Source organism: Phacochoerus africanus, chromosome 9 (assembly GCF_016906955.1).
Source record: "Phacochoerus africanus isolate WHEZ1 chromosome 9, ROS_Pafr_v1, whole genome shotgun sequence".
Taxonomy (NCBI): domain Eukaryota; kingdom Metazoa; phylum Chordata; class Mammalia; order Artiodactyla; family Suidae; genus Phacochoerus; species Phacochoerus africanus.
The window spans coordinates 127,021,947-127,040,093 of record NC_062552.1 but is presented as its reverse complement, the minus strand read 5'-3'; the positions used below and the strand labels follow the sequence as shown (position 1 = coordinate 127,040,093).

Sequence of the window (18,147 nt, the reverse complement as noted above, 5' to 3'; positions counted from 1 at the left end):
GGACTGAGACTGGCTACGGGGACCGGACCACTGCCCCTCCTCCAGGCGGCTGCGGGACCTCGAGGCAAATGTCACATTGGCAGCTGAGGACCCAGCTGCCTGGACACTGCCTGCTCCTTCCCGAGACCTCGTGTGCAGGTGATATGCCATGTTCCCTGGCCCCAAACATTACTTCTCTTTTGTCACTTCTGTCACTTAACGTACATGCTCCCCAGGAGAGATCTAAGCCCCTCTGCGCCCAGAGCAGCAGAGCTCAGGACTCACTTTAAAGGGCACATAATGTGAGACCCTGAGCTGGCTTTGGCCAAGCACCCACTGGGCTGGCAGCCCAGGGCGGGGACTCACCCCTGGTACCCACACTGTTCCCACCAGGCCGGGACAGCCGGACATCCAGCTTGGTGAGGCATCTCGGACAGTGGGGGACAGGGCCAGGCGGTCCCGGGGGCAGAGCTACGGCCCACAGCCCCCAATGGCCCCCCATGGCCGAGCCATCCCAGGGTCCCACGCCAGTACCTCTGCCTCCAGCCAGAAAGTTCTGGCACCACCGCGACAGTGTAGGCCGCCCACACTGACCTGTCTCAGGCGTCCTGCACGCACCTCGGCTCCACCGGCCCCTGAGCTGCGGGGACGCGGCTCCGGCCCCTGGGACGGCCGCCGATTCCTGCCGGAAGCAGAGCCGGGGCATGCCAGCAGCCAGGGGCGGGTGGACGGGGGACCACGACATGGGGACAGCAGAGAGGGGGCGAGGGGCGGGCGGGCGGCCAAACAGAAGACGTGATGGAGGCGCCAGAGCAGCAACAAAAGCAAAGCATGAAGAGAGGGGAGTGTGAGGGCCACGCAGGTGCCACGGCGGGTGCCGGGGAGCACAGTTTGAGAAACGCCAGGCTAGCCCATCCCCGAGGACACCTCCGTGCCTGAACTCCACCTCTGGAAGTTTCAGGCGCAGGAAGGAGGGCGTCCACCAGCCCCTCAGGAGTGCTGCCCTGGGGCGCAGGGGGTGGGGGCCAAGGGGTGGCCAGAGCTGCATCTTGCAGTCACCGTCTCAGCCCTGCAGGGGGCATGGCTGGCATCGCTCAGTGGGCGTGTGCCAGGCACCAGGGCCCCCTCCAAGCTCTCCTGGTGGCCCCAAGAGCCCCAGGCTGGGAATGTCCTGCCCCCTTGTCACAGGGGTGTGGAAACTGCAGCCCAGAGAAGGCACCGGCAGTGCGTCGAAGAGGCCGCAGAGACAAAGCTCCCTCCACCCCACACCATCCCGGCCACATCCCTGAGGACAAGGAGGCACCCACCAGGGATGGGACCGCCCCCTCCGGGGTTCATGGGAAGCGGGGGAGGCAAGCAAGCTGGCACAGGAGCAGCAGGAGGAATGCCACCCAACCTCCGTGGACAGCGGGGAAGCCTGGCTCCATCACAAGGACCTCACCTCCCCCTCAAAGCAGCGGCTCCTCCGGGAAGCCTTCCATCCTCCCTGCCCGGGCCGAGTCTCCACTGCCCCAGCCCCCGCGGCAGGCTGGGAGCCCTCTGCTCCAGGTCCTCCTCCCTGGACGGACGGCCCTGGGACCCATGCCAGCAGCACCTTTCACCAGTAACCCAGCCCCACCCTCGGCCGCCCCAGGCTGTGCTACCTCTAGCCTATGGTGGGGTCAGGAGGCCAGAGCCTCAATCTCGTGGCATCTGGCTGTATGCAGAACGAGTGCAGGTGGCCTGAGAATGGCAGACGACACCCTGTCAACACGGGGCAGGGGGGACACCGGTGCTCCCAGCCAGGTCCCCGTGGAACAGGCCAGGGCAGGGCATCTAGGGTGAGCCAGAGCTCTCAGGGAGCCCGGGGTGAGTGACAGGCCACAACCCAGCTCCCGCGGCGTCTCCATCGTCTAATGGACACAGTCTGGAAAGCCACCGCTGGACTGTCCCGCTGGCTGACCCCGAAGCTGGGAACCAGACCTGGACGCCAGGGAGAGGAATGGCCCGGAAAGGGCCAAGCTCTGGGCTCTGTCAGGGCAGCGGGCTGCAGGGAGGCCCCCAGGACGGGCCACCTCGGCTGGGATCACGGCGCGGCTGGCTGAGGGCTCTCGAGGTGGCCACGCACACACAACGACCCCCGGCAGCCCAGGGGGCGGGCTCCCGGCCAGCACGCCGGCCACCCACCTCACCAGCACAGACCCGCGGGGGCCTGGAACCGCACCCCAGGGCCGCTGATGGGCTGCGGTGGGGATTCACCGCACGTCTCTCCACAGGTATTGGATTCTAGAGCCGAACATCCAGTATTTCAACATTCCAGGGCCACCTCTGATGATCAATGCCCTGGTGCAGAGGAAATTACCTCATCCGAGTCCTAAGGTTCTATTTATGGTTCTAATAATCTCTCCATTGATCGCCAGGACAGCTGTCTAATTACAAATCCACTCCCACCCACCCCAACGCCATCGATGCACACAGAAAACCGAGAGGGAGCCTTAAACGCTCACGTTTTACGGTGACAGGCCGCTGGCAGGGCTGCCCGACCAGAGTCCCGTGACCCCAGGGGGCACGTTCCCCCCTCTGCCCTCTCCTCTGCCTCCAGGGGCCCTCGGAGCCTCGGCCAACCACCTCCGCCTGCAGGAGTGCGCTGGCTCCCCCAGCCCAGGGACGGAGCCCCTGGGCTATTCCCAGCCGCCTCCTCGGTCCCCCCACACCTCTGACACCTCCCTCCAGGCCCAGCTCAAGGCCACCTCCTCCAGGGAGGCCGCCAGCTCGCCCACCTCAGTGCTGGCTCCCAGGCCAGGGGGCAGCGGGCGACAGCCTCCCTCCTCTTGGCCTCGCCCAGGAGGAGTCGGAAGCAGTGAGGCCACGCCCAGGGTGCACCGTCACACACCCGCTGCAGGCTGGACGTTCTTCCCAGAGGGCCTCTGCGTCCCAAGCTGCCCAAGGCCAGGGAGGCCCCCAGGACGGGCCACCTCGGCTGGGCCAGCCCCAGCGGCAAGTCCCGGCACATCTGGCCACCAGCAGGGCTGGCCCAGAGGCAGGGGCGGGGCCGGGGGCTCCCTGCGCCTCGGCCCCCACAGCCCCCGGGGGCGCAGAGACCACAGGAGGGTCTGCTCCACGCTCCACGCTCTGGCTCAGAGATGCTCCTCGCTGGGCAAGTTTGTGCAGCCGGCTTTGCAATGACTGGAAGGGTTTCACAAACCCTGCTAATCGCTCTGCCCCGGGAGGGGGGCGGGGCGGGGCTGGGACGCAGGGGCCTCTCCACGGGCCCCGAACACCCGGGCAGCACCCGCCCGGGACCCCACCCCCAGCTCCAGCCCCTAAGGCCTCGGGCTTCACACCTCCAGGCCTGCACACCGACCGGTCCCTCTGCCGGGACCGCCCTTCCTGTGCTGGTTTGCTGGGCCTCAGCCTCGCACCCCCTCCCTCCCCGCCAAGCAGAGTGGTGCCGCTGAGGGCATGAAGCCCCACAAGGGGACATCCCCAGTCCTGAGCGCTCAGGCCTTCTGGGGAAAGGCCTCTGGGGACAGCCCCCACAGCGCCAACCCCAAACCACATCCCTCTGGGGTCCCAGGAAAACCCCGATCCCAAAAGCCGCCCTCTGCTGACCCCTATGCCGGTACCCGTCTGCTAGATGGAAAACCGGGGGGCACAGAGGACACGTGGGAGAACCCCCCCACACACAGCAAAGCTCTGTGACCATGGGGGCCGGGCCCCAGCTCCGACTCCAGAGCTGGGGGCACCTCAGACCACGGGCCCCTCCCTGGGCACACCCGGCCCAGGTCTGTGGCACCCACAGCACCCACTGGTGCCCCGAGCTGGTTCCATGAGGCCATGCCTCCGCTCTGGGTGACAATCTGGTGGGCCTGTGGGTGGGGGCCGTCACCGGAACAGAGGCAGCTCCCGCAAGGCCAGGCTGGTGAGAGAGTCGGCCTCTCGCCACAACCCAGGCCGTCACCCAGCACAGCAGGTGCCCCGGGCAGGAGAGCCTGGACGGGGCGGGGCCCACAGGAGAAGGTTCTTCCGTCAGCCGGCAGGCAGACTTGACGTGGGCCTTGGGAATGTCTGAGGCGTCCCCCAGCGCCCGCAGACCCCCTGCTTTAGGGGGAGCCGTGCTGCAAGGCACCCACAGTGGCGAGACACAGACAGGGGTTCCCCAGGAGAGGGCCCAGGCCCGACCCGGCTGGACTCCCGGCCCACAGCCCACCTCGGCCCGGGCACTCACCAGGCATGACGGCGGCAGGAAGCTGTTGACCCTCGAGACACCCCACATGCCCTCCAGGCACTGCTGGGCCTGGATGGTGACCGTGCTCAGGGCTCCGCCCAGGCCGGCAGGCGCCACTGACACCTGAACGCTGGGCCCGGAAGGCCAGGCCAGCCCCTTCCTCCTGTCCGGCCCCGCTCGGCTCGGCTGCCTCCCCGCCGGTGCTGGTACATCCCTCTGGCTGGCGGCGGCACCGGTGCCGGTGCCGGGGGGTGTGAGGCCGGGGCCTCCACGAGGGGCGTCAGGGTCCTCACGGCTGGCAGGTGCCTGCAGCAGCCGCAGGGCCTCCGGTGAGAGCTGGTTCAGGCGCGTGGCACAGACATCGCAGCGGCGCTCGGCCTCCGGGCGACACGCAGGCAGCTTGTCGAGAAGCAGAGCCGAGAGGCACGGGTCCTGGCGGGGAATAAGGGACAAAAGCGGTCAGCACCTGGACGCCGGGACCCTCCGCCCGGTCCTCAGCACCACGGCAGACGGCCGCCGCCCACTCCGTAACTGGGTAGGAAGCCCTGAACGGTCTCGTCCGCATGCACCCAGCAGGCAGATGGCGCCACGGCTTCACAGGGAGGCTCGCAGCGCCCCCGACAATGCGCGGAGCAGCCAGGGACTGGCAGAAGCAGGCCCTCAGGGCCCCGGCTGAAAGCCACGTCCATTCCAGGGCTGGTGCGGGCAGGGCTGGGGGGCTGGAGACCCTCTCCCTGCCTTGGCGGTGTCTCCAGCCCTGGTCACGACGGGACAGGAATGTAGCCACTCCTGCCACACACATGCCAGCAGGAGCCAGGCCCGGTGACAGAACGGCAAGGGCGAGCAGGCGACTCCAGGTCCACGGAAGACAGCGGCCCGTGCGCGGCTGGCAGGAGGCAAGTCTCGAGGCCACCACGCTCCACCACGGGCAGGAGCTTGGCCCCTGGGGTCTATGCTGCTTGGTGGTGGTCCCCGTAGCCCAACCCCTGCCCTGCGCTGAGGCAGACACATGGGTCTCTCTGAGCACGAGCCTGGATCCAGAGAAGGCTAGGAACAGGAGCCTGGGGAGCCCAGAGGGGGTCCTGGCCCAGCCTGAGGTCAGGAAGGGCTTCCTGGAGGAGGTGACACCTCTGGAAGAAAGGGGAGGAGGAAGATGGAGCCAGTCCTTGCAAGGAAGCTCACGGGAGGGAAGCTATCAAGAGTCACACCCCCGGGGCCCACCCCTGTCCCGCCCACCGCCCCACCAGGCCCTGCCTCGGCCTCTCCCCAGGCCGCCCTGCCAGGCTCAGGGTCTACGCGGGGGGCCAGCCCCAACCACACGTGCCTGGCCGGGACACCCCCTCAGCAGAGCGTCAGCCCAGCCTGGCTGCGGCCGTGACCACCCAGGGCTCGGCCGGTGCCACCTCGCAGAGCAAACTCCAAAGGCAGGCCTGTGTCTCCCCTTCCGCCAGCTCCCCGCTCCCGTCTCTCCCAGCTGGACCTGCTGGATCCTTCCCCCCGGGCCACCCGTCCCCAAAAGACTCCAGGCCAGGTCTGGCGCCAGGCCAGCTGCCCTACTGGCCACAAAGGGGACCACAACCTCCTCACACCCTCCGATTCAGAAGCAAAGGCACCACACAAAAGGGGCCCCTCCGTTATGCCACCCAGGGTCCCCGAGCCCAACCTGTGGCTGCCTGGCTGGTATCCACAGGCGCCTGGGAGGGGCCCCGGGAGCCGGCCGTGGAGGGCGGCCCGCGATGCGGGGACACTCGGCCGGCCCAGCATCCACAGGGCATCGCGCTGCTCCTGTGTCCCCAGGACAGGCAGGCCTCAGGGGTACTTCGGGTTCGGTCCTATCACCGCAATCACGTGAGTACGGAAATAACACGAGTCCCGCCAAGTTTTCGGTTTCGCGGGGCATCTAAAAGGTACGTCTACACTACGCTGTGGTCTGGTCCGTGTGCGACAGCCTCACATCTAAAAACCATTTCACGCTGAGAAACAGCACTGATTTCAAAACCATGCTGTTGGGAGTTCCCGTCGTGGCTCAAACCTGACCAGCATCCATGAGGATGCAGGTTCGATCCCCGGCCTCGCTCCGTGGGTTAAGGATCCTGCGTTGCCGTGCACTGTGGTGTAGGGCGCAGATGCGGCTCGGATCCCGAGTTGCTGTGGCTGTGGTGGAGGCCCGTGGCTACAGCTCTGATTCGACCCCTGGCCTGGGAACCTCCATATGCCGGGGGTGCGGCCCTAAACAGCAAAATAATAGTAATGATAACAATGACGATACTGATAATGATAACACTGCTGCTGGAAAATCGGCACCAGGAGACTTGTTCGCACGGGGCTGCCCCCAGCCCTGTTTGTAAAAAGCTAAAAAGCGCAGCGAGAGGAGGTGTGCCCTGCCACCCCGGGCCCCGCAGGGTGAGGCCCGCAGGGAGCTGCTCCCCTTGCTCGCCCGCAGGCAGGTGGGGGGCCCAGCCTTGCCAGCTGCCTGATTTACAGGCCGCTCCGGAAGGCCTGGCTTTTCTCCAGCGGGGGCTGGACGGGCCCCAGAGCCTCTGAAGTGCCAGGCGTGTCTGGTCCCAATTAGCAGACCCCCCCCCCCCCCCCGCCCATGCTGCCCTGAGGGAATCACGCTGGGGGCGGGGGAGCCCTGTGGACGTGGGGGAGGCCCACGGGCCACAGATGGAAGCCAGACAGCGGGTCCCCCAGCCACGCGGGCTGAGACAGGCCCGGCTGTCAGGCGGTCACTCGGTCACCCCCGTCACCCCCGCCCGTTTTCCAGGCCGGGCTCTGATTACTCTGGTTTTTCCACTCAGCGGGAGGCTGCTGATGGTGGGCTGGCGAGAGGGGAAGGAAGTGCCGCCCGCTCCAGCCATTAACCCAACTTGAAAGGCGGCCCAGACCCCGCCCGGCCCCCGGGCCCAGCCGCCCATTGTTCTAGGGCCTCTGTCTGCCTGGGGGACTCGGCCTCCAGGGAGCCACCCTGGCACTCCCTCCCTGGCCCGACAGGAGGAGGCAGGAAGGAAAGAGGGAAGAGCCTGGGCTGGGGGCTGCCAAATGCCCGGCCTGCCCCAGCCCCCATCCCAGTGGCCCCGCCCAGGCCCCGCCCCCAGCTGGGGGCTGGGTTCTGGGCATCAAAGCCCCACGTGGGGCTCTGCAGGGGGAGGAAGCCCACCAAGCTCAAGGAAGACAAGCCCAGGGCAAGCCAAGCAGGGGCTCACGGGCTCACAGTCCCCAGGTCCCAGGTCCCAGGAGTCCTGCTTGCCAGTGGGGCCAGCCCCAGCACCCCCAGCCCCACCCCACAGCCAGAGCCTCCTCCTCGGGGGCCACCTCTCCCACCGCCATCTCCTGTCGCACACGTGAGACAGCAGAGGCCGGAAAGGAAGAAAGACCCGCCTGAGGTGACCAGAGGGCCCAGTGTGCTGAGCCCTCAGACAGGCTGGAAGCAGAAGTGGCCACTGAGCAGCCTGGGACACTCACTGCAGGCCAGTCCCTCGGAGTCACGCCCACACGGGAGGGGCCGGCCTGGAACCAGTGGCTCTGGGCAGGACAGACCCAGAGCCAGCACCCTGGCCCGTGATCCACCTGCTGCCCCCTGGGCCCCTCTTCGGCCACCCCCGTCCCCCATGGGTCCCCCCCCCCCCCCAGCACAGCCAGCAATCCTCTGACGGGGGAGGAGGTGGGAAGCACGGGGGGCGGGGGCGGCTGAGGGAGGCCCAGCTGGGAAGCCCACCCTTTTCTGGCCCGGTCTCCTCTCCCTGCCCTGGGGCAGCTCCTGGCAGCTCCAGAGCCCACAGGCCGGCAAGAGGTCACAGTGCTAAGTTCTGGGATTTGAACCCCTGAAAGTACCAGCCACCACGTGGCCTGGCAGCACCCCCAGCACCTTCAAAAAGACAGTAATTTCCCCGCTGCAAAATATGACTTTTAATTCCCTCTTCACGGTCTAGTTAAACAGCTGTTTTACTTGCATTCGGAGACTTTGTCTCAATTTGACTCAATGTAGCACCGCCTCCCACCCCCCTTCACGCCACACGGGTTTGGGGGAGCCTCCCCCGTGAAAAGCGATGCCGTTTCCTCCTCCATCTTGCTCCAGGGGGGTCTCTGAGCCGCTTTAAGTACTCCTTCCATTTTCCCCGCGAGGCGTCCCAGGAGGACTTCAGCAGGGCCCAGCTGCCCCACCGTCACCACCAGGAGAGACTCTGCCTGCCCAGGCCAGCCAGGGCCAGCCAGGCCCAGCCCCGGGGGTCTGAGTCCCCGCCAAGACCCCCACGGGAGGGCCGGGGAAGGGCTCCACTCCCCAGCTCAGAAAAGGGCCCAGGCGACCCTCTCTGAGCCCCCCATCACCCCATCTTCTAAAAGGGGCCCCAGCACCCACCGCCTAGGTGACTAGGAAAGCCAATAGGACCAGAGGCCCAGCCTGGAGGAGCGCCCCCCCACCCCCGCCACCCAGACGGGCAGGTGTGACATGCAGGCTGCTGAACCCCGTGTCCGGGCCTCCCGGGGCCCCTGCCCACCCCCCCGACCGGGGCCCCAGCCCTCTCTGCCCCTCCTCCCTTCCCTCCACAAACAAAGCGCACTGGGCGCGACCCCGTGCTTCCGGAGTTGACAACAGGTCCAGGAAGGGACCCCTGGTTGCAGGCGCTGCCCTCCCGTGTTCTGCTGCCGTCGAGGACATGCCCGGGTCGCGTGCAGCCTGGCGGGCGGGGTTGGAGGGTCAGGGGCTCAGTGTTCCAGCCACGCCTCCGCTGCCCGGGGCATCCCACCCACAGGGCGCCTCACCAAGGCACGACCCCCAGCCGAGGGCCCCCCCTCCCCCGCCACTGGGTCCAGTGGAAGACCTGGGGACCCAAGCCCCACCCTCCCTGGTCCACCAGCCAGGACACCGGTGACCATCCCAGCCCCCAGGGCCTGCAGTTCCGAGGGGGAGGGGCGCTCCCAGCCGGGCCCACCCAGAGCTGCCCGGCGCCCATCCCCAAGGCCCCGTGCCAGGAGCCAGCCAGCTGGGCAGCTTGGTCACACACTAGTTCATTGAGACCTCCTCCCCTCAATGGCCTCCCTGTCCTCCACGTGAGGCCAAACAAGACGGCGGACCCAGGAGGCTACAGGCCAGTCCAGCAGGACAGCCTCAGTGGGCGGCAGCCTCGTCAGCACACGGCGGACTGGTGGCAGGGGGCAGGCACGACTTTCAGCTCAACGGTCCAACTCTGGACGCAGGCATGGCCCCCGGACCTCAGTTTCCCTCTAGCAGGGCCTCCCCCCAGGTGGGCCACTCCACGCCCTGCAAGCCCAGCCGTGCCAAGGCCCCCCAAGGCCACTCAGGGGGCTCTGAGCCTCAGCAAAGGGACAGGCACAGAAGTTGAAGGGGGCCCTTCCCTGCCAGCTGGCCCCAGGAATCCGGGGGACTTTAGCTCTTTATCAAAGGACCTCCCAGGCCAGGCCAGGCCCCAACTCTGCCCCAGGCCGGGGCAACAATTGCCCTCCACCCCACCTCCTGACCCTCGACCTCCCCCTGGCTCCAGGGATGCAGTCTCCATGTGCCTCCCAGCATTCCCAACTTGAGGGTGACTTCCCGCCCCCCGGAGACCCTTGGCCCATCTCTGTGGGCTAATTCTAGCTGAGATCAAATGTCACCTCCTCCAGGAAGCCCTCCTGGATACCCCCTTCCAGAGCCCTCTCACCCAGGGCACTTTGGTTTAGAGCATGAGCTTCGCAGGGGAGAAGCCAGGGCGCAGGGCCTGGGAAATGTCACCCACACCCTTGTGACCGCGATTTCTTCCGCTGCCACATGGTGTGATGGAGCTGAGTGTGTAAGTGCCAGGCGGCCTGCTGACTGGAGGCTGGCACCATCCTCCCTGGCCGCCCGGCTCCCTGCCCCACCTTCCCATGGCACAGCCCCCCACCAGGCCTCAGGGGCATCTAGGGAGGAGAGGGGTCCCAGTCCCCTAAGGGCAGCCGATCCCACAGCAGGAACCCCGCCGACCCTCCTCAACCAACCGCCCAGCAGAGGGCAGGCGCCAGGCAGGACAGGCCCCTGGCATGTGCTGTGCTCTGACACACAGACACACCGTGGGCCAGCTGCCCCTCGGAGTGCCAGGGTGACCGGCCTCCACAGGCCCCCACCCCCCGGGAGCCACCGCACCCGCTGGCTGCCGTGAGTATGCTCCCTTCTCAGACCGGGGCTCAGAGACACTAAGACATTTGGCTCAGGTTGCACAGCCTGGGCAGTAGAGCTGGGGTCAGTATGGGGGGCACGGGAAGGGCTGGGGGCCAAGAAAAGGGGCCCTGGGGACCAGACCAGGAGGGTCTGCGGTTGCAGTCAGGGCAGCCCCTGAGCAGCCAGGCTGGAATGGCTTCTGGACAATCCCTTGGGGTTTGGGCCGGCCAAGTGTGTGGGGCTGGTGGGGGTGCCAGGAGGCAAAGCTGGGCTGCGGCCTTGCACTGAGGCTTGACGGGGAGGACGGGAGCGGGCAGCCGAGAATGGGACAATTAGGAAGAAGCCAACCCTGCAGCCCTTGCCCCCGAGCAGGAGCCAGGGCAGGGCCAGCACCTGGCACGCTCCTCCCGGAAACAGCAGCAGCGCGGGCCGGCATCCATCACCTGGGGTCAGAGGTGAGCTCACAGGGCGGTGTAAGAACATCCATCCGAGGCAGACACCGCAGGCGCAGGGCAGCCTGGCGCTCGGTGCGTAGGACCGTAAATCTGCCAGCCCCGCGCGCCCGGCAGAGCCCTCCTGCCCCTACCCCTGCCCAGCCTCCACCGAACCCAGCAATGCCACCTGGGGGACGGGGAATGGCCCAGATGAGGCCAGGGAGCCCCTCCCACAGAAGACCAGGAGCCCCGCGGACTGCGAGTCCCTCAGCCACAAACCACGGCCCAAGAAGGGAAAGTGCTGTGAGCAAGAAATCAAACAGGTATTTCCCAGCCCAAGGATGCTGTCCCAGACCGGGCAGCGGGGCCCTGCCAAGGAGGGACCACGCCACGGGGAGTGGGGCCAGGCTCCCCTCTTGCACAGCACTCTCAGCAGCCACGTGCCCGCCCAGCGGGAAGGGGGAGCCCGGAGCGCAGCGCTCGGGTGGACGACCAGGGAGCAGCTCCCCGAGGCCAGGCCTCCCAGCCAGGCCGCCTCCAGGAACCTGGCCAGGGACAGCCTGGCCTTCAATGCCACCAAAGGCTGGCCACCATCTCCATGAGGCAGACGAGCAGACGGAGACCCACACACTGAGGGCATGCGCCGTCCATTTTTAATCTGTCTGTCCACTCATGGCCCTCACCTTATGCACGCAAACTGCAGGAGCTTCCAGAAACCACATGGCCTAAACTGAAGCCAACACACAGCTGGAGATGGTCACGTCAGAACAAACAGGCATGATCAGGTCCCACAGTCATGTGAGAAAGGGCCATGTGGTTGGCAAAAGCTGAAGAGGTCATTCACTGTGAGCTTCCTGGCAGGCAAAGGAAAAGGGAAACTAGACCTTCCTTGCCATTTAGGGTAAGAACCAGTTAAATACCCCGAATAAAATACCCCTTCAGGACACCCCAGGGAGCCTTGAGAAGGTCCCAACCCACTGTTAACACATCCCAGCAGGACAAGCCCCCGCAAGGCTCTGATCAGCCCGAGGTGTGGTGATGACGTGGTGTCCCTCCCTCCCGGCCCCTCCACGGCTCAGCAGGGAGGCGGTAGAGCTGGTGACCAGGACTCACCCCCCTGCTCAGCCCCACCTCTGCTCGTGGCTGATATCCAAAGGGCGGGGGCTCTACTGCCCCCCACTGCCCACCCTCACACCCCGAAAACCCAAACCAGCAAGGATGTAAGACAGGTACAAGGAGCCCAGCATTCCATCACGGGACCCAAGGAAGTCCCTGGGGACAGCAGGGGACACCAGCTAGCCCACTGTCCATCTAGGAAAGGGCCAGGCTGGGGGTGGGCAGGGGCCGGCCGAGGCCTTGCAGAGGCCAGGTGGCAAAGCTAGGCCTGCCCCGGCCTCCACCCTCCCGCTGCCCAGGCTGGGTCCCACAGAGTGGCTTGGGAGCCTCCACGCCCCACGGACTGATCCCTCCCAGCTGAGTCATCCGGGCCCCTGCCAGCTGGGAGAGTGCCTGGCAGCCCGCCCCAGGGCGCACCCGCCCCTCTCACGCCTCCCCGCTGTCTCTGGAGCCTGCCGACACCTGGCTCAGCTGGGGGACACTGCTGTCACCAGGTGCCCCACCCTGGGGAGCCCAGAGGCAGGCGCTGCGGCTCCGGCTGCCCCCCAGAAGCTGGCGGAGCTCAGGCCAGCTTCCAAACTGCGTGGGGGGGTGGGGTCCAGGGCCTCAGTCCTTGCCCCTGCCCCCCAGGACCCCAGCATCACAAACCAGTGTAGTCAGAGCTGGGGCCATGGGGACAGAGCTCGCTCCCACCACGCAGGCTTCCTGGGGGAGCGACAGAGCGTGGACCCCCGCTGGCAGGACCGCCACCCTCGGCCAGGTCCCAGAGAGAGGCAGGAGTGTCTCCCGGCCTCCAGCCCCAGAGCCTGGTCACGTCACCGCGAGCTGAGCATGGGGCGAGCACACCGCCTCCGGGCAGCATTCAGCCTCGCTGTCCAGCTTGGTGGAAAAGGGGTACCAGCACTGGGGCTACACAGGGGGGCGCTCTGGAACCTGCAGGGTGGGGGGATGAGCCCCCGCCTGGGTGAGCAGAGCAGAGTGGCAAGAGCGGAAACGCTGATCGCTATCCCCCATTGGGGCGCTAATCGATTCAGCGCCGGTACTGGCACATCTAAGTCACAGGCTCCAGCGATGCCTCTGGGCGGCAGCTGGAGCGGGTGCCCATGCGGGATCCCTGCCCCCACTGCTGCGAGGGGGCCAGGGACCACCATTGCCACGGGGCCATCATCTGGGTGAGAGAAAAGAGAGCCAGAATCCAGCTCAGCAGCCCTCGGGACGAACACAGCAGCATGTGGGGAGAAGAGCCTGGTCACTCAGTCAATCAACAAACGTTTCTGGGGGACCCAGACCCTGTGCCTGCCCTGGCAGAGCTCCTGGCCTGAGGGTGGCATACCAGACATGGAGACAACACAGGGGCCGAGGGGTGTGGGAAAGGCTGAGGAGAGGCAGGGCCAGGTGGCAGCAAAGTGGCCTCCTGGAGAAAGGTGGAGTGTGGGGGAGGGGGCTCCGGGAGTGTGGGGGAGGGGGGCTCCGGGGGAGGACAGGGAGACTCGCTGCACAGGGACAGGCCCCCAGAGCTCTGTGCCAGGAGCTCGGTGAGGCGGGTCAACGCAATCTGAGTCCCCCGCCGCGCGCCGCAAGTGGCTGTGGGGTCCTGCCAATTAAGCATGGGAGGGACGGGGGGCAGAGGCTGGGCATCTGCAAAAAGGGAGCTGTGACACCACCCCCGGGGATGAGGAGGAGCCCTGTACTCAAGGACTGTGGTCTTCAGGGGGCCTCGGTCTAGCAGGCCTGGCTGGGTCCCTCCTGATGGATCCTGGGTTTAGTGAGTTCCCTCTGGCTGCCCTGAGGGTGGGCAGCGGACGCCGGGGGCACTGCGCTGGGCTGAGTCGAGGTTGTGAAAGGAGTCTGCGGGAACAGGGTGGCCGGGGTGGCCAGTGTGCCGAGGTGGGAAGGACCCAGGACAGGGACGGCTGGGGCCTCAGGTTCTGACTCGGGGGACAAAGGGACAGAGTGGCACTCGCTTGTGGCAGAGAGGAGGCGCTGGGTGGCAGGTGCTGGGAGCCCCCAGGGGCAGAGAGGGAGAGAGAACAGGGGGCCGGCAGGAGCGCCCCAGGAGGCTGGGCCTGGGGAGGGGCAGGGCATCTGCGGTGGGGCCCACGGAGGGCACAGGACAGGTGGAGGGCGTGGCTCAGGCCACGCAAGGGTCCAGAAGGGTCACGCAGAGATGAGGCCCAGGGAACCTGGTGAGAGCAGAGGGTGGCGTGGTGGAGGCCCAGCAGCCCCAGCCTGACATCCCCTCCACACGCGGGCCCGCTGTCCTTGGTTCTGCTAGGACAGTCCCAGGGCCCCAGCTGGGCAGGCAGTGCCCTTCCCTCCCCCACGCTCCCGGGGGCATCGGGGCTCATGAAGCAGGGGGAGGGCACAGTCCGATCTGCTCCAGAGGAGGTCCCTCCCTGGGTGAAAACCGTGGTCACGCTCGCCACCCAGATGGGGAAGCCCAGGCCAACACAGGAAGAAGGGAGCGGAGGCAGCCTTCCACCCAGGCCACCCTATGGCTGGGCAGGGGTCAACCGCCACTGCGCCCGCCCCCCTATGGGCACCAAGGACCTGGGCACAGCGTGACCCCCAACCCGAGCCCACATCCCGCAGAAGCAGCAAGGGCTGCGGTGTGCAGACAGCCGGTGTGCAGGCCTGCCCCACGCGTGCAGCTCGGGGTGCAGAGAAGGAACCGGAGCCCACGCGGTCTCAAGTGTGAACCTGCCCGAGCCCCCACAGCAGGAAGCCGACGGCCCGCAGGGGGGTGGGCAGGGTGCCAGCAGGGGTGAGCCCTGGCCAGGAAGCTGAGGTCAGAGATGGGGACCACGGGCTGGCTGAAAGGTCACTGCTCCGAGACCCTCTCAGGCCCCCTCTACACCCGGGACCGGCAGGGACCCCCGAGACACGGGCCCTCATCCCGGCTCCACCTCACCCCAGCCATGGGAGCCCAGCAAGCCACCTCCTGTCCGGGGCCTCCCCAGATGCCACAAGCATGAGACGGAGTGAGATGACAGCGGCAAAGTTCTCTGCAAACTGAAGCACAGGCCTCACAAAGCTCCCCTGCTCACGGACAAACAAGAAAGGGCCCCCCATGGAAAACTCTAGAAAACACAGCCTCAGAGCAGAGCCCAGTGCCCCTGGACCTTGGGGCCAGACTCCTAGGAGGACTCGCTGGGGCTCACCCAGAGCCAGTCACACAGGGTCCCCGGCTGCCCCACAGGGCTCTCCCCCAAACGAAAAGCAGAAGCAGCTGTGTGACCACATCTGGGCCCACCTCCCCTGGAGGAAGCCCTGGGGCCGGGCGAGGCTGCAGGCTGCGTGCGAATCAGTCAGGATGCTGCCCAGACCCCAGATGGCACAGGACAGCAACACCCACCGAGGCCCCCGGGTCGGGGGACCGAGCATCCATCGCCCAAGGGTCCTCCCGCCCCGGCTCGTTCCATTCCTCTCCGGAGAAACAGTGGACCGCGGGCCCTCCTCCCTCTGGCCCAGTGCCCTACAGGTTGGACAGCAGTGCCAGGGTGGCCCCAGGGGGCTGCCCCCGGGCTGACAAAGGAGAAAATGCAGCGGGGAAGGGGACCAAAGAGAGGAACGAAGCCGGGGGCCCGCCCGGTCTGCTGGGACGGCTGGGGAAGGGGTGAGCCCTCACCTGGCACTGAGGGGTACCCAGTATGAAAGGCCAAACTGGGGAGGCAAGGAAGGCTGGGAGGTGAGCACTCTGGGGTGTTCAAGGGATCTCCTGATGAGCTGCCTGCAGGAAGGGACCCCTGGGACCTCCCAGATGAGGGACCCCCAAATCCACCACCAGGATCCCTGCCCGCTGGTAACCAGCCAGCCACTGGCCCAGCACCACCAGGCAGAGCCCAGCTCCGTCACTAAAGCCCTCCTCTCTCCAGCCCCAGCTTCCGCCGATGGGGCCCTGGCGACTCTTCAACCAAATCCAGGCTGTCTGGGGCAGAGCGTAGCAAGGCTGCACCCTGCTCTGGACAGCAGAGGTGGCAGGGTCCAGTCCCACGGGGGACAGGCCACAGGTCCCCTCCCCTGACCACAGAGCGAGGGTGCCCAGGACACAAACCAGACTCACGCTGCCCCCACGCCCCACCCTGCCTTGGAGGGGACACAGGGAGGCCAGGGTCTCGCCCGGAGCAGCTTGGCCTCCTCGGAGAGCTATATTTAGATTCAATAGGGATTATGCGGACTTACTTCCCAGGACCGCTTTCAGCAAGGCTGCAGGTCAAGCGGGAAGAGCTTCCTCTGCGGGGACCCCCCCCCCACCTTCCCAGGCTGTACAAACTTCCAGGGCGTATTGTTCCTGGAACAATGGTCCCAGCTCCTTCCAAGACCCGGCCAAGCCCATTGGCTACAGAATTCAGCAGAGCCCCCCTCCCCAGACAAACACCTTGGCAGCTGGGGCTGGAGCCTGGGGAACCCAGGGGCCCAGCCGCTCGAATTCCCAGGTGGGTGGCCACTGCCTAAAATGGCAGAGCCCCAAGCTGTGTCCCACACAGAGCTCCTCTCCATGACGCTGGGAGGGGCCGAGAGGGGGCTGGGAGAGGCCCGCCCTCTTGGCCCTCCAAGCCCTCGCGCCCCAGCTGTGCGTCTTCCAGACTCTGGGCTGGGGGCCAGGGGCCCCAAGGGCAGCAACACACCAAGTCACCTCGGGCTGCTGGGGAAGGCAGGAGCAGTCCCGCCCGGCCTGGAGTCCCTGCGGGCTCCCGGGCTCCCCTCCCCCTCCCAAGCACAGGCTGTGGTTCCAGCTGTGGGACATCTGCACAATCCTCCTCCAACCAGACAACAGGACTCTCTGATGATGAAAGGCCCCAACTCACGCACAGGCTGTCACAGACGCGGAAACCAGGGCCCGGAGAGGGGACAGGACTGGCCCCAGATCAATAAAGGAATCTCGTCTCCCTCCGGTTCCCGGGGTCTCCCAAGTTTCGGCACGGGCCCTGTCCGAGGGCGGCCCGAGGAAGGGTCACTTACCCGGAGGGGAGTCCCGGGCCCGCTGACCAGCTTCCACGCCTGTCGCTTGAGCTCGGCGAGCTTCGTATGGCAGTGGCGGCACCAGCCGCCTCCGCCGGCCGAGTGGCCCTGCTCTGCGCCCGCCCCGGCGCCCTCGGGCGCAGGGCGGCTGCCGCATGGGTCCTGCTCGGGCCCGGCGGTCAGCCTCTTTCGGGGGGACACCTCCAGCAGCTGCAGCGGCTCGCGGGCCGGGCCGCCCTCGGCCACCTGCGGGGGGTTGGGGCGGAAGGGGACAGTGAGCCTGGGCTGCTGGGCGGCGCCAGCCCGGGACCCAGCACTGGTGACTCCGGACCTCCAAGTGACCCAGTCCCAAAGTGACGCGCTCGACAAAGTTAGCGCAGGGTGCGAATCTTGCCATTCCGGGAGGTCTTGATTGGGACCCCCGCGAGCAGGAGGCCCAGCGCCGCTCGCGCTCCGCTCCAGGCCCAGCCCCCAGGGGGCGCCGCGCACCCCTCGAGCATCCTCTGCGTCCCAGGCTCAGTCCCGGGCCGCCCGCCGGTCCTCCGCCGCCCGCCTCCCTCTCGGGCCCCGCCGCGCGTACCACGGGTTGCGCAGCGCACAAGGGGGCGCCGCGACCGCCCATGGCCGGGACGCAGGAAGGTCTGGGCCGTTGCTTCGGGGCCGCGCGGGCTCTCCGCGGGCGCCGCGGCTACGTGATCCGACCCGGGGACGGCCCCATGGCCCCGCCGGCCGTTCGGAAGTTCGCGGCGCGGCCGAGTGGCGAAGAGCGCACGGCGGCGGCGGCCGGCGCGCTCGGGGACGAAGGCGGGGCCTGGGCGGGGCCCGGGACCCCGGGGGCGGGGGTGGGCGGGGCTCTGGGAGGGCTGTCCCGCCCCGCCCAAAGCCCGCGCCGGGCAGTGTGTGGGGGAGGGGGTCCTGGTGCGCGGCGCGGCGCGGCGCGGCCCCACCTACTCGTAGGCCCCCGACCTGTTTGGCGAGTCCCGGCCCGAGGGAGGGGCGCTGGGGGCCGCGGGGAGAGACCCAGGACACACGCGCATGCGTCTTCCTGCTCCCCGCCCGGGACCCTGGGGTCTCCCGTGAGGCGCCACCCCACTCGTCACTTTTACCCGCGAGGAAACTGAGGCCGCGAAAGGGAAGGTCTTGCCCAAGGTCACGCAACGAAGTGGAACGAGGAGGGGGCTGAACCCCCAGACTCCCGATGGCTTTTTCCGGAAATCCCAGAGCACTCCGCACGTCGCTGCCCACCCTGCGGCTTTAACTGTCATGGGTGGGTGAGTGCCGCCGCGGTCTGCGCCTCGGAACAGGCAGTG

At 67.4% G+C, this 18,147-nt stretch overlaps 1 protein-coding gene across 1 annotated transcript in view; it reads right to left on the bottom strand.

Moving 5' to 3' along the window:
• KIF26A (kinesin family member 26A) overlaps positions 1 to 17,603 on the bottom strand; it is a 38,569-nt gene extending 20,966 nt beyond the window's left edge. Inside the window, exons 1-3 of the mRNA XM_047795880.1 lie at positions 17,418 to 17,603; positions 16,838 to 17,083; positions 4,187 to 4,618 (exon numbers count right to left, since the gene is read on the bottom strand). Coding sequence (XP_047651836.1) covers positions 4,187 to 4,618; positions 16,838 to 17,083; positions 17,418 to 17,459 — 720 coding nt within the window. The 5' untranslated portion in view covers positions 17,460 to 17,603. The remainder of the gene's footprint in view (positions 1 to 4,186; positions 4,619 to 16,837; positions 17,084 to 17,417) is intronic.
• Positions 17,604 to 18,147: the final 544 nt, after the last annotated feature.